Source organism: Centropristis striata, chromosome 17, assembly GCF_030273125.1.
Source record: "Centropristis striata isolate RG_2023a ecotype Rhode Island chromosome 17, C.striata_1.0, whole genome shotgun sequence".
Taxonomy (NCBI): Eukaryota; Metazoa; Chordata; class Actinopteri; order Perciformes; family Serranidae; genus Centropristis; species Centropristis striata.
The window spans coordinates 29,877,468-29,892,986 of NC_081533.1; the positions used below are offsets into that span (position 1 = coordinate 29,877,468).

A 15,519-nucleotide genomic window follows, 5' to 3' on the forward strand; every position below is an offset into this window, starting at 1 on the left:
TAGTAGTAGTCCTTGCATGCTCATTATTTTGTAATTTTTCTCCATGGGCTTGCTGTGGCTCAGATGGTAGAGTGGTTGCCCACGGAACAGAAGGTCAGTGCTTAGATCCATGGCCATGGCAGTCCAAAAAAAAAGTAAAAGTATCTTTGGGAAGGAACAGAACCGTGTGAATGGTTATTTACTGATGAGCAGGTGGCCCTTTGTAAGGTTGCCTCAGGCACCTGTGTCTGAATGTGTGTCTGAATATGTGTGAATGGTTGAATGATGACCTGCAGTGCAAAAGCAATATGTCTCGAAAATAACTATACAAGCAGGCCATTTACATATTATGAATAAAATTTACTTAGCAACAAAGTCAGTGTCATACACTTGTAAAGCAAGTTAGATTAGTTCAGCTGCCTCAGTACTATCCTCCTGAGCATAAAATAAAATGGCTATCGGAGTGAAAAGTTCCACTGTCTTGTAAATGTGCTATGTTAAGACCGGTGGAGCAAACTCACATTCTGTTGTGGCATGTCACTTAATACAATAATAATGTAGCCACAGGCAAAAAACAACACAAAACTACAACACAGATAAATATTCCACACTACACTGCAAAAAAAGGGTGTCTAAAAACAAGATAAAAACACTAAATCTGAGGGAAATGATCTTGCTGCATGGACAGATAATTTCACTTGAGAAGATTTCTTAAATTAAGATTATTAAATCTAGAAAAAAGCATGTTGTACACTTAAAATTAACTCTTAAAACAAGATAAATTAAAGCTGCAAGCAGCAATGAACTGGCCCGAGCAGAGTGCACTGCAAATTATTTGTTTCTTACCGGATAAAAAAAAAATTAGATTTCAAAGTGTTACATAATTTGTCTTGTTTTAAGAGTTAATTTCTTATTTTAAGCGTTCAGCATCCTTATTTCTAGATTTAATAATCTTAATCTGAGGGAAATTATCTTGCATAGACAGATAATTGCATGGACAGATAATTTTACTTGACAAGATTTCTTAAATTTAGTGTTTTTTATTCTTGTTTTTAGACACTCCTTTTTTGCAGTGTACTTATTGGTCAAATCCACAGCAAAGTTTTTAATTTAGCCATATTTTAAATATTTTGGTAAAATATCATTGTTGCTTTACTGTACTGACACAATGTTTTGATATTTATTTTGATGGAGTATTTTTACTAAAAGCCAAATTGGCTTGACGTTACATAACAACGATATATATCTTTCAAAGCCTTCACCGTGACATAATGAACGGCATGCATCAGTCATCTCTGTTAGGAAGCAAAGAACCATCTGATGTTACACAAATCCTGCTGTAGTGACACTTTGTAATGCTGAGATAGTGCTGGATTAAGATTAGAAGGAGACACGGCAGAACCAGGCAAACAAGTATGGCGATTTAAAGCCTGGCTTTTGGAGTGTCTCTTTGAACAGGATGAACGAGGACAGACAAGATAAATGATGAGAAAGGCTCTCCTCACATGTGCAAACAATTTTCCAACGCAGAACAACCAGGGGCCAAATGAACTGTCTGCTCACTATGTGAAGCGTGAACAAATGCCTTTCACATTAAGTCAGTACCCTGGAGACCCAGATAGATAGTGTGTGTGTGTGCGTTCCTGTGCTTCCTACATTGTGAGGACCGGAACACGTTTTTAACCAACAGAGTGAGGACATTTTTGCAAAGTGAGGACATTTCGGCCGGTCCTCACTTATTTAAAGGCTTTTTTGAGATTTCAGACTTTGTTTTAAGGGTTAAAGGTTACATGATAATGATAATTAACTGAAACTGTATTGTGTGGTTACCAAACTAACTAAAATTATAGTGAAAATGTCCTTCGTTTTTGTCTTTCTCAACTTTTTTCATACATAATGAAGATGGATCAGACAAAGGAAATAAAGGCAAAATTTACTGTGACCGCTTTTAATCTCCCACCCAACAAATACCCCATTACAACAAACTAAAACTAATACAAACGAAAGCATTTCAAAAAAATAAATACTAAACAAAAACTAGCAAACTCACTCTAAACACTAATTAAAACTAACTGAATTTGAAAACAAAAACTCACACCAAAATTAAAACTAAAACTAATGAAAAATCCAAAACTATAATAACCTTGTTAGGGAATTCACTGTTCCAATGAGGGTCCTCACAAAGATAGAAGTACAAGAATGTGTGTGTGTGTTAGTGTGTGTGTGTGTGTGTGCCAGTGAAGTAAGTGGAAAGTGAGAGAGCTCGGCTCTATTTTGTTATGGCTTATATGTGTGTACACACCTAAACGACCCATGATTTACCATGCAAATAAAGGACTTTATCATAACACATTATGGTTCCTTCTAAAGACTTGATTTAAATCTAACTCTTGTCATGTTCTAATTAAATTTTTGCAACTAGCAGACAATCATTTAAACCGATGGCTTGCAAACTGAAGGTGATGTTGTCATGTTATCCTGAAGGGGAGGAAGATGAGGGTAAAGGTGTTAACATCTAATATTGTCTATAGATAGAATGCTCAATAAAAAAATAAAAGAACCTTCAACCCAATGCTATGAATAAAAACAGAGGCAGAGAAGAATGGTGATGACAGATAGAGTATATTTACACTAGGGATGAGTGAATAAACAATTTCCTCTATCTGTTCAACCAACTCAATTATCTGCATCCGTATCCATATTCGGAGTATATGTTCCATATTCCATATGGGAAGGCGTGATCGGAGACTGGTTTTTAAGGCCTGAAATTGATATAGCTTGATTTCAAGTTGTTACATCATTTTACATGTTTCCACGGTATACATTTTCCATCAGCAAGTATGATGAAAGTCACAATCACAGCTAGCTTTACTGTATTAGGCTGTATGGCATTATATTTGTATATCTTCAAATCTCAACTGGCATTTTCACCTGTATTTTTCTTGACATAAATAAACATATTTCCACCATAAATTGAAGCAGAAGAAGCACAAATTGGTGCATAAAATACCCTAATATACCCCTGTTCCCAAAGACATAATTTCTCAAATGGGTGGCCAATTTTTAAATTATTTTTTATTTTTTCTGTTTTGCGCAGTCTATTTCTTCTACTGTTTACTGATGAATTAGCCTACAGTAATACATTACACTGCCATCTTCTGACCAAAGTACGTTCATGCAGCTTTGTTTATTTTCTCTGAACCAGTTGATGGAAATATCCCTAATTTGCATTTTTCCTTAATGCAACATTCAAAATCTTGCTTCAAATTTCACTTATTGGAAGCATGGCTATAGTGAGCATGTTAGCATGCTGACTTTTGCAAAAACACCACAGCATCATCACAACATGTCAAGATAACGCTACAATCAAGTATCAACAAAATTGCCAGAGAAGTAGTTTTTCATTTTTGCTCCCTTATGGGCACAGCCTGTGTATTTTGTACTTTAATCTTGCTATTTAATATGAATATAAAGATTGATAGGGTGATCTCACCATATTATTCCAGTATAAAACACATCATCTTTGCTCCTGATAAGCTGTATAATAAAGTATAAGGCTGCTCTCTTTTGACCATCTTATATCAACTACTTTTATGCTGTTTCCTTGAACATTTCTGTCTGGACAGTTTTCTTCTACTACTTTCACTTATGTCCATGCAGGAGGCTTTTATACCAGGAAGTGACTCACAACCCCCCTATGGCATCAGAGGGTGCTGCTCATTTATCACTTGGGCTACTGTGGCACGTTCAGCAATACATAAATACAAGCATACGGACTTGCAAAAAATAATAAAAAAAAGTTTGAACACATGCAAAATAGAGAAACCTTATTAAATGTTGTGTACTGATACAAATGCACAAATTGAAGACACACACACACACACAGTGGCGCTGTTTTTCATCATTGAATTGAGGGAAGATAAACACAGCCCAGAGTTCCCTGGGGCTAATCAACAACTCAAAGAGCAAGTAGAGAAAGGCACAAAGAGTCCTCTCTTCATTCAGAATACAATAACATTATATAATATAATATATAGTAACATGTACCTTCCCAGGATGTCTTCTGGGACTCACAAACTCTATGTGCTTGTAGACAAATGAGACAATACAAGCAGAAAATGGTGCAGTCTATGGTACAATCCCAAGGTGAGCCCAAAACCCAAAACCTGAACCCTGATCATCTGCTGAGGGCTTGGGTGGGAGAAGCTGCCAGGGCCTGAAACAGTATTGTTAGTGTGGCTCCGTCTAGTTTTACTTGAAACGCACACTTCAATTATGGAGCGTGAGGATGTAGTTGACGCGTGTTTTAAGCCGAAAAAATCCCACAGTTTCTTTCTTATGGTTTATTGAAAACCTTTCGTTTGAGCATTACAAACAATAAACTGCAGCAATCCAAAATAATACTAATTATGAGCACGGTCAAAAACTAGTGTGCTCTCCTCGTCTCCATAATCCTAATTAAAACAAAGTAAGCAATTATGACGTTACACACATCTCAGCCAATAAGAAGAGTGCAATTCCTACGAACCAATAGGCATTCCTACAACCTCAATAAAGAACTATAAACTTATGAAATACAAATCTGAATTATTTATCAGCTTCTCTACAATGTACAAAAAATGGCTCTAACAAGTATAAATAGACATAGGACAATACTTTCCACCATTCTTCTGACTCCAGTCCCACTGTCATTCTGCTATATCCATTCTTAGACAAAGTCTCAGAATCAATGGTCCCATTGGCATTCTTCATCATTCATCATCATTTTGAATCAGGCCCTCCAACCAGAACCTTTCATCATCTGGAAAGGGCACCGAGTCTGACATTTCCATGCATTCTTCAAACATTCATTTAACACCTCATAATACAGCAAGAGCAAAAAGTCTGGTGCACCTTATCCCGGACTGGCCTCTTGATTATACACACCTAAGCCCACACTAACCAGTTCACAACCATGACCCCTCTTTCATCTTAGAGACTGGAAAGCAGCCACACGCTTCTGATTTTGCTACCACTTTTGCAAATCAAATCCAAATTCAGTGTATCAGTGAATCCAGCTTGTGGCTCTTCTGTGTGGAGTCTGCATGTTCTCCCCGTGTCAGCGTGGGTTCTCTCCAGGTCCTCTCTCTTCCTCCCACAGTCCAACAACATGCAGCTTAGGTTTAATTGGTGACTCTAAATTGCCCGTAGGAGTGAATGAGAGTGTGATTGTCTGCCTCTGTGTGTCGGCCCTCAGATAGTCTGGAGACCTGTCCAGGGTGAACCCGCCTCTCATCCCAATGTCAGCTGGGATCGGCTCCAGTGCAATGAAAAGTATTTGGTTCTTACCAAGATAAAAAACAACAACTTATAATAAGAAGTTAACTATTAAAACAAGATACAGTATCCAACACTTCCAAGTGTTCCACATGCTTATTTCTAGATTTAATTAACAATCTTAATTCAAGAAATCTTGTCAAGTGAAATTATCTGTCCATGCAGCAAGATCATTTTCCTCAAATTTAGTTTTTTTTCTTCTTGTTTTTAGACCCCCGCTTTTTTGCTGTGTACCTCTGTTTAACCCATTGAGGCCTAAAACTGCCTGTAAAACCTCTGGGCGATTTTAAAATAAGCCCCTAAAACCTGAAGTTTTTCTGGAAATTCAACAGAAGTGTCAACGCTTCTACTAAATAATAGATTTTTCAGCCTCTGTAGCAGATAGAAATTAAATTCAAAAAGTATTTGAGAGCTTATACAAATACTACAAAACGACGTATCCGCTTTCCAGGCTTCAATGGGTTAAGGGTACAATGTAAACATTCAATGATGGCGCATTGGCCATACTGCTTACTGTAATACAGGTATTATGTCAAACTAAATAAATAAATAACACAAATTACAGTCATGCTGCCACTAACAGAGTTAAGCTGACTAACATGCTTCAGCAGATAGACAGCAACTGGTGCACTGACCTGACTTTTTGGTGAAAATCCACTCCGCTCAGAATTTCTATTTGTGTGTGAGTAATTAACATTAATAGCTGTTAATGTTAATTAACAGTTAATTAAACTCTGTTTATCACTCTGCAATCAGATTCATCACTGGTGACAGTTACTCCACCCATCATTGCATCCTATACAACAAGGTGGGATGGGCACCTTTATCTATCAAACGAGACATGCACTGGTTTCTTTTCATTCATAAAGTCTTGATAGGTGACATGCCACCATACCTCAGCACTTTATTAAACTGGTCACATAGTAATTATCCAACACGCTCTAGTGATTAATGCTTAATGCTCAATGTTCCCCAGACAAATACTGAATTTGGAAAAACTGCTTTCAGTTTTTGTGATGTATCTACATGGAACATCTTACAACATACACTCAAACTCAACACAATTATAACTATGGGCCAGTTTAAAACTATGATAACCAATAACTCTGCCTTTCACTGTAACTGTTTTTAATGTTTTTGCATGTGTTTTGTCTGTGCTGTTTTGTGTTTTCTCTGTACTCTGTTTTGTGTTTTCTCTGTACTCTGTTTTGTGTTTTCTCTGTATTCTGTTTTCTCTGTACTCTGTTTTGTGTTTTCTCTGTACTCTGTTTTGTGTTTTCTCTGTACTCTGTTTTGTGTTTTCTCTGTATTCTGTTTTGTGTTTTCTCTGTATTCTGTTTTGTGTTTTCTCTGTACTCTGTTTTGTGTTTTCTCTGTACTCTGTTTTGTGTTTTTCTCTGTACTCTGTTTTGTGTTTTCTCTGTACTCTGTTTTGTGTTTTCTCTGTACTGTTTTGTGTTTTCTCTGTACTCTGTTTTGTGTTTTCTCTGTACTCTGTTTTCTCTCTACTCTGTTTTGTGTTTTCTCTCTACTCTGTTTTGTGTTTTCTCTCTACTCTGTTTTGTGTTTTCTCTGTACTCTCGACATCATTGCAAATGAGGGGCTGCCCTCCATGATTCCTCGAGAAAATAAATAAAGGATAAATTAAATGAAATAGACAATTTTTACAGTAAAGGATTGGTTCACAGGACATACCATATGCAGAAGAGAAGGTCCTGTACAGGGGCAAATTCATGTGTATTACACCCCTACTGGAGAATTTGTTTAAGTGGTTAAAATTTGTTCTCCAATTTTAACATTGAGAATTTACTCATCTTAAATAGAAAAGGGAATTCCATCAGCCTGAAACTTGATGATATAAACCCTGCTGCCTTTTTGTCTCTTTGATATTTACTTCATGAAGATGTACCGTACATGCACATGTACAATTATAGACAAAACTTACACTGAATAATGAGCATTACAGAAAAATGTCTTCTTCCTCTCTTCTCGTCATTTTCTTAGAAATCATCGTCTGATTGCGTATTCTCGGGTTCATGAAAATGATCAAGGAGCTGTGGCTGTAACATTTGATTTCCCCAATACTGGATTATCATAATACTGATTATCTAGAACGATATATATATATATACATACACACACATATTTATTTATTTATTTATAGATATAGATATGGATAGATGGATAGATAGATAGATAGATAGATAGATAGATAGATAGATAGATAGATATTCCACTTCCATTTACTTTTAGGTTTCCTTGGCATAGACACACACACACACTTCACCAGCTACGTCTGCTCTTCAACAAGCCCTCTGGGGAATGCCTGAGGGAAAGCTCTTTCATACTCTTAGCCATCAATTGACCAATCAAGGCTTGCCAAAATAAAGTGACTGTCACCGTTGTTGCTAGATGGACAGAGCTGTTTTCAATAACAGCACTTTTACCATAAAACAAGATGAACAATTCATCCTCTTGTCAAAACACTTTGCAGCCTGGTAAGAGATGGAAGTCAGCCAGAACACAAACATAACAATGTTGATGTAATGAGCTTGTGATTGGCCTGAATCTATATAAGGAAAACAAAAACAAACAAAACTGTGAAATGTTTCTTTTCAGAAAAAATGATATAGTCAATTGGTCTCTATCACTTCCCTGATGAGCCATCATCAAGACAGCTGTGACAACAGAAGTCATCTGTGCTGTCATCAGTAACTTACATTTAGAACCTCAAAGACAAGAGAGAAGGCAGAGATTCATTTTCCCAACCATCAATCTGTGCAAAACTCATAAATGTCAGCCTTAGGGAAATGGAATGGCACCATATGTCTGTGTTTATTAGGCTGGGATGAACTCAGCCTCATTGACCTTTCAGTACATCCACACTGAGTTAATTGAGGATAAGTCAAACTTCCTATGGCTTACAGAGTATGAGTGCTAGAATCTCTGCAGACTCATCGCCTTGCCAAGAAAAAAAAGAAAGGAATGCAGTGAAGAACGGCAATGAAGACAGGGCAGTTTATCAGAAGAAAGGCCAGAGTCATGGAGAGGATGCCATTTTTGATTAATTGCATGAATGGCCATTCTTAAATGCCAGAGTACTAGAAGACTATTCAAGAATGACAACAGTCTTGAATCAAATGTAGAGACTTTGAGTCTGTTAGAGCACATCATGTCTGATCAAAATTAAATCAAAAATTAACTTTTAGTTAAAGCATGGCAGCATGATTGGCTTGGAGTGCAAGGCTCGTCTTAAAAACGCAAAATTAAAAATGTGCAAATTAAGGGCGTCCCGGTGGCTCACACTGGTAGAGCGCGTACCATTAAGGCCGTGTCCTTGCTGCAGTGGACCTGGGTTCGAATCCGGCCTTTGCTGCATGTCTTCCCCTCTGTCACCCCCTTTCTATCTGTCACTATCCAATAAAAAGCAGTAAAATGCCAAAAAAATAATAATAAAAAAAAATGTGCAAATTAAAGAGAGACAACACAAGTTAGATACAGGTACTCTGAACTGTGGACGACTTAAGGTGGTAGTAGGCTGATTTTATAATTTTATAAGTTGTAGAATTTAGCGTTATGGATTTGTTCACTGCATTAATATAGCGGATGTAAGGGACTGTTGTGATGAGGTGACACTGTTATAGAGTTGTGTGTCATCTGCATCAGTATCATATGACATGTTATTGACAATTTTCCATAATCTGAGCAAAGGGAGCATCTATATTTTGAACTGAAGAGGCCCAAGATTGCACCCTTGAGGAACTCCATATGTAATCTTTCATTATTTTCAATTGAAACAAATAGTCCCAATCTTGTAAATACAATTCCAACCAATTCAGCACAGTACCAGAAATTCTGACTCTGTTTTCTAGTTTGTCAAGCAGTATGCTATGGTCAGCTGTGTTGAATGCATCTCACTGCTCAGATCAATGTTGTTTTACATTTTACTAAAGCATTCAGTCATTTTGGTCACCCCAAAGATGGTTCAGAAAAAACATCAAAACATTTAACAATCATTAAACAATACTTCTAGCTAACAGGGTCGAACAGAAACTCTGTATTGAAAGCAAAAAAATCTATTCATGGCAATAATATTGAAAATAATATTGTATATGATCTGCAGTCATTCAGAGCTACCACCGCTTTGCGATGATCAACTAGGGCTGGGCGTTATGGACCAAAAGTCATATCCCGATATATTTAGACTGAATATCGATATACTATATATATCCTGATCTTTTTTTATCGCAAAGTGAGAGCAAATGTTCAGACAAAGTCAAAGCCAAATATGACCTGACAGTTTTATTGGAACTTTTTATCTAAATCAACATAAATACTGTATAACAACAGGTGTACCTTTTTTTTCAAATCAAAGCTCCATAAGGTGCACATTTGAATAAAAAATGTCTCAAATAAAAATAGCCTATGACATAAAATAAACCAATCTTTTTCTGAAATAAATATATTTATATGAGAAAAGAATAACGAACAAAACAAAATAACTAAATATGACAAACCCTAGTAAGGGCAGCATTTATATATAAAGAAAGAAAAAAAATTGAACTATATCGATATATGCAATATGGTCTAATTCCATATCACATTTTAAAAACATATTGATATATCTTTTATATCGATATATCGCCCAGCAAACAAATTACTGAAAAAAGTGTTAGTATTCTCCATTTTTCATTAACTTTTGGGAGGCTACCACTTGGTGGGCACTAAAAATTGTAATAATATCACTTCCATTAACCAGCTGGGAGGCTGGTTACAAACTAGAGGTGGACTGATGGGGCCTATACTAGTCCATGCAGTGTCATAAGTTATCTTTAGCCATTGCTTATCTGTCATTACAGCACAGCCTATGTTACTCTAAGATTCTTACAGATCTTTGTCCTGATTCAAATTACAGGCTAACATGGTGTGCCCATGCACTTGACAAGATTCAGGAATCATTAAACGCTGTTGAGAATATCACTAGATGATTATTTGATCAAATAGAAATGTTCATTTTCACCCAGACTGGTAGGCAACTCGCTTCAAGTGCTGCAGCAGAGAATCCTGAGCTGAAAATGTTTGGAATCTAATAATTATGTAAATACATGGCCAAAATGAACATATCTATTTGATCATCTAGTGATATTCTCAGTAGCTTTAAATTATTCTTTGACCCAGAAAATGTAGATTTTGACACTAAGATTGACCTTCTTAGTGGCTTAGAAGATATACTGGTTCTCATAGATTTTATATGGCTGCCATCTCCGATCTGCAATCTTGATGAATTGGCTCCTACCAAAAATTGAAACCTATAGTGATAGAGAGCATGTGGAAAAAATGTGGTGCTTTTGTCCGACGTGTCCCCTTTCTTCCCAAATCTGGTCCTAAGCCGCCAGACTACATCAACAATGTCACTTCCAGCATTTACGTGCATTTATTTATTCCTATAAACCTAGGTCAGTGGTTTTGTTACATAAATTCCATGAAACTGCAGCTTTTTTTACAACCGCAAACCTTACAAGTATGTATAATGACGTGTGCGCTATCTTTTTTAAACGCTCTGCTCCATACCGTGAGCTGTGAAACGCTCATATGTGTCATTATGGGTGTTGCCGGGTGACAAACGGCCTATTCTGTCGTTTAGGTTGGAGATCTTGTGGGCCCATCAGTCCATCTTTAGTTTATAACTATTAACCCTTTGATGCACAACATGGGTCCAAAATGACCCTCATTCATTCCCCGTGTTATTTAATGTTTACTGTGTGATTCTGTGCTCTATCTTTTGATATCAACTTATTTTATGATTGAATATTTCAAGTATTCTTTACATATCTTGTTTTTGATAACAACAGATCATTATTTACATTTTTCCTCTCATACTTTATGAAGAAAAAAAAGGTTCTCTATTATTACATGGCTAACTACTTGGCTAAGTAGCCTGCTAAGCTAACTACTTAGCCAAGAAGTTAGCTTAGTAGTTAGCTTAACAAGCTACTTAGCTGATTACTTAGCAAAGAAGTTAACTAAGTAGTTAGCTTAGCGACGTACTTAGCTAGAAAATGGACATGTGCCATTTTTGACCCATGTTGTGCATTAGAACAGTAGTGACACAAAAAGGGATTTTAATAAAATATGAATAAAGGAAAACGTAAAATTAGGATGTATGATGATCAAAAACAAACTAATTGAGGAAAACCTGGAATACTGAATGATGAAAATAATTAATTGCAAAGATATAGAACATAAAACCTCTGTCACTGGGTCACTTTAGACCCATGTTGTGCATCAAAGGGTTAAATCCATAAGGCACCTGAACTCATAAATGCATTATATGTCACATCTATAATGTTTTATGACATTTATAGAGTACATCAGAAAGCATTATGGCTGTTTATGAGGATAGTCATATAGATATTATAAATGCATTATAATTCACTATGAATTCCCCCATAATGCACTTAACATGGTCTTCATATAAAGGGCTACTGATGCGGTTTTCCACAAACCACACACACACACACACACACACACGGTACCTGTAGTTTCACTGAAGTTTAGATTTTCAAATACAAAAAGAGAGAAGAACTCTGATTTCAGTTCAGTGCAACTTAACAAGATATCTGGCTTCAAAAAATGCATTTTTTTAAAGTTGGCTTGCTGCCATTTGGAGTTTGTAAAGCGCCAACAGCACCTTTACATTAAATATTTTGTCAATAAATAGAATGCTGCCTTCAAATGTCACCACTCACATTATAAAATGCAAATTGAAGCAGAATAGGTCTGCTGGTTTCCCCTCGTGTTATTTCCTTTTAATTAAGAGACACTTTTTCCCTGCAGCCACTGCCTGTAAAACACTAAAACACTGCTATGTGATTCTGCCTGATTTCAAGCGATGTCCCCAGTAGACACCACCACTGAACCCCCCCCACCCCCCCCCCCCCTCCCAGTGTCTGTCAATATCCATCACAAAGACTGCTCTTGTTAACATAGTGTAGCTGTTCTCACTTGACCTGTCCCTATGGAAAAATCACTATAATATTCAATACACACACCATATCCTACTTTATGATGTATCATTTTCAAAGTAATTGTTTGAATATCCTCAACATGTTCTGTTAGGTTCATTCAGTGTGTCAGAAATGTTCATAATTGCTAGTGGATGTATCAGATTATTTCTGTCTCTGATGACAGCTGTTCAAGCCCAGTGGGACTTATTTTTATTTTTATATCAGTACAAAAAATCTTTCTAAAATCTACCTTGGTGCCACTAAAAGTTATTAGCATAAGTGCTTAGGCAGATACTAAATTGTAAAGGCATGAAAAGTAGGCTACTTAATCCATTTTTATCTGAGCCAAGTCGCGTTTCAAAACCACAAATGAACAAGGCATTGCAAAATTCATGGACGAAAAGCTCCATCAATATTTCAGTCATGGCTTCGTGTGACTAAACCAAGCACCGAGCTGTCTGCTCAGTGTGCGCTCCTTGTCTCCACACTGGATCTGCGCGTCCTTGGAGTTCTGAATGTCATCACACACAGGCTGCTTATTATTGTGCTTCTAAAAGTGGGCCACTTTCCCAGGTACACTAATTGAATATGACCAAAAAAATGATTGGATATAATATGCCAAAATATACTATAAATAATCTAATAAATAGTATTGTCAGTCATGTATCATACGCTATACGTTTCACTCGGTACTCTCTGATTCCCCCGCACAGTAAACAGACAACAATGACAAGATGCTCGTGACCCTGGGCCATTATATGATGTAATGGAAGTCTTCATGTCTGCTGGAGGTGCAGACTGCTATGTGACGACATGAAAATGCTTTTAAAAGTCCTGATCTTTCAACAAAAGCCCGGTGCCTGACAACATTCAAGTCGCGTGCAGCTGGACCACCTGGGTGCGTAAAAACCACACCGTGGATCCTTCTCTATGACAGCCGCGCAGTGTGCGTCTGCAGCGGCAGCCTCCTGCGGGAACAATAACTTGTTTCTGGTGGTGAGCGCTATGGATGGGAGAAGGTGACAAAGAGGGGTGTGATGGGGCTGGTGCATGAGCCAGCGGATCGTGACCGGACGGGACGATCGGGGGGTACTACTCACGCTGCTGTTCTCTCCTGTCCAGTGGACCATTGCCTGGTTGTGGGTCGCATCCCCTTTGAGTACGAACGAGCTGCTGAGCAGGGACATTTGGTTTTCCCGGGACAGTGCTCTCCTGAAGCGGGGCGAGCTCTCTGCGCCGACGGCTTCCGTCGGTGAGCCCGGCGGGGAGCCTCCGTCTCCGCCGCCCATGTCAAACGTACCATCCTCCCCGCCGCGCCGGTTTAAAACCCCGCTGTCACAGCGCACAGGTCCCGGCAGTGCCATCCAGGCCGAGGCAATCGTCAGAAAAACGCAGATGTTCACAACGGCGGAGAGTGGTTCTTCGGGGCGCAGGGATGCCATGTTTGCGCTGTAGTAGCGCTAAATATCGCGGAGACTGATGGGGAGACTGTTGATGCTTGTGGAAGATAGATAGGTGTATACTGTAAGCCGAGAGAGAGAGGGAGAGAAAGAGGAGAGTGTGTGTGCGCGTGCGGAGATGGGGATGGGGAGGGGGGGGGTGGGGGCTGGAGCAGACAGTGGAACAACGTGGACGCGCTGCTGTAGCGCGCAGCAGCCACGGGACGGCGCAGCGGTGCCACCTGCTGTTCTCCAGCTGCAGCAGCGGACACTCAGCCCATCTTTGTTCAGTGACACCACATGACACTTTATAAACTACACATGACGTAACCTCTTTCAAATCGGTTGTTGATTAAAACATTATAACATTACAACTTTAAAACATTATTAAAAACCTATTTATTCTCCTTGGCTTTCAGTCCCAGCTAGGCAAGAATCCTTGGCTTTCTTTTTTTTTTTACTTTTTTACCCTTTTATTTGTCTTTTTATCTCTAACACTGTTTTGGATTGAGTTTTTATTACTATGTTATTCTATTTTATTTTATTGTTTTTAGTATTTTATTGTTTTCATTGTTTTTATTTATACCCATTTGTGTATGATTTATTCTATTTTAATAACTGTACAGCACTTTGGTCAACTGAGGTTGTTTTTAAATGTGCTCTATAAATAAACTTTGACTTGACTTTGACTTAAAACATGTTTAGTACACTCAAAAAAAGCAAACTGGGTGTCTGTTACCTTATCCTTAGTCTAACATGTAGCTTCTACTAAATAAAATGATGTTTTGTGGTTGAACAGTTTTAACCCTATAAAGCCAAGTGTATCATATTAGATACAGTAATTTTTGAGACCTCTACATCATCAAAAACCTGATGTATACATGTGTTGAAGATAAACAAACTGAGCAACAAATTGCACAAAAATACCAGATGTAGCAAAAATGATATGCAGGTTCCACGAGTGGATCAGTCATTGCTGCATTAAAAAACTTCATATCAGCAGATGTATGATGTTGTGTTATATGAAAAAAATATGTATTTTGCATGTTTGAGGAAAAAGGAAAAGTTAAAAATGTTGTTGTTTGATGTTTTTGTTAGTTCAAGAAAAACAAACTGTGAGCAACAAATTGCACAAAAAGACCTGATGTATCAAATATGATACAAATTAGAATTCATATATGCAATTCATTTATTTTTTAAAATTCGTCAGCAAGTTAATAAGCACTCGGTTTTAAATAAAATTGAATTTTCTGGCAATTATTTCATGGTTCAGGCTTTATAGGGTTAAAACATGTAGTTTTAGCATAAAATGCAACACTTTAAAATTTACTAGAATACTTTATGTTAAAACAACCTAATTAAATTGCTGAATATCATACTATTTATTTCCTGAATAATTACTATTATGTTCATTTTCATATGATAATGACTTAGGCTAAATCACTTCAACCTAACATTGTTTTGTTGGCTCAGCACAATTAATTCGTGTACTTGACTAATTTAAAAAAGTAGTTGTAACTACCCTATTAAATAAAGTAACTCTTCATAATGTCATGCAAGTTTAAATGGCCCAAGAAAATTACGTTAGTATGTTACAGTTAACCTTACAAATCTAGTTGGACTGACACCTGGTAATTAATTAACAGTGACGCAAATACATCATGTTGACCCGACATATTTACATTTTGTTCACTCAACAAACCTGTTTCTTGCTAAATTAAAGCATTTTATTTAGGTGGAAATTATTTCCATAATCTTATTTCGTTCTGGGAACAAGT

The 15,519-nt window shown here is 37.3% G+C and overlaps 1 protein-coding gene across 1 annotated transcript in view; it reads right to left on the bottom strand.

Annotated features, from left to right (window-relative positions):
• The window catches only part of sorcs2 (sortilin-related VPS10 domain containing receptor 2), a 291,103-nt gene extending 276,955 nt beyond the window's left edge, over nt 1-14,148 (bottom strand). The window contains exon 1 of the mRNA XM_059355551.1: nt 13,403-14,148. Coding sequence (XP_059211534.1) covers nt 13,403-13,744 — 342 coding nt within the window. The 5' untranslated portion in view covers nt 13,745-14,148. The remainder of the gene's footprint in view (nt 1-13,402) is intronic.
• Between the last annotated feature and the right edge of the window lie 1,371 nt (nt 14,149-15,519).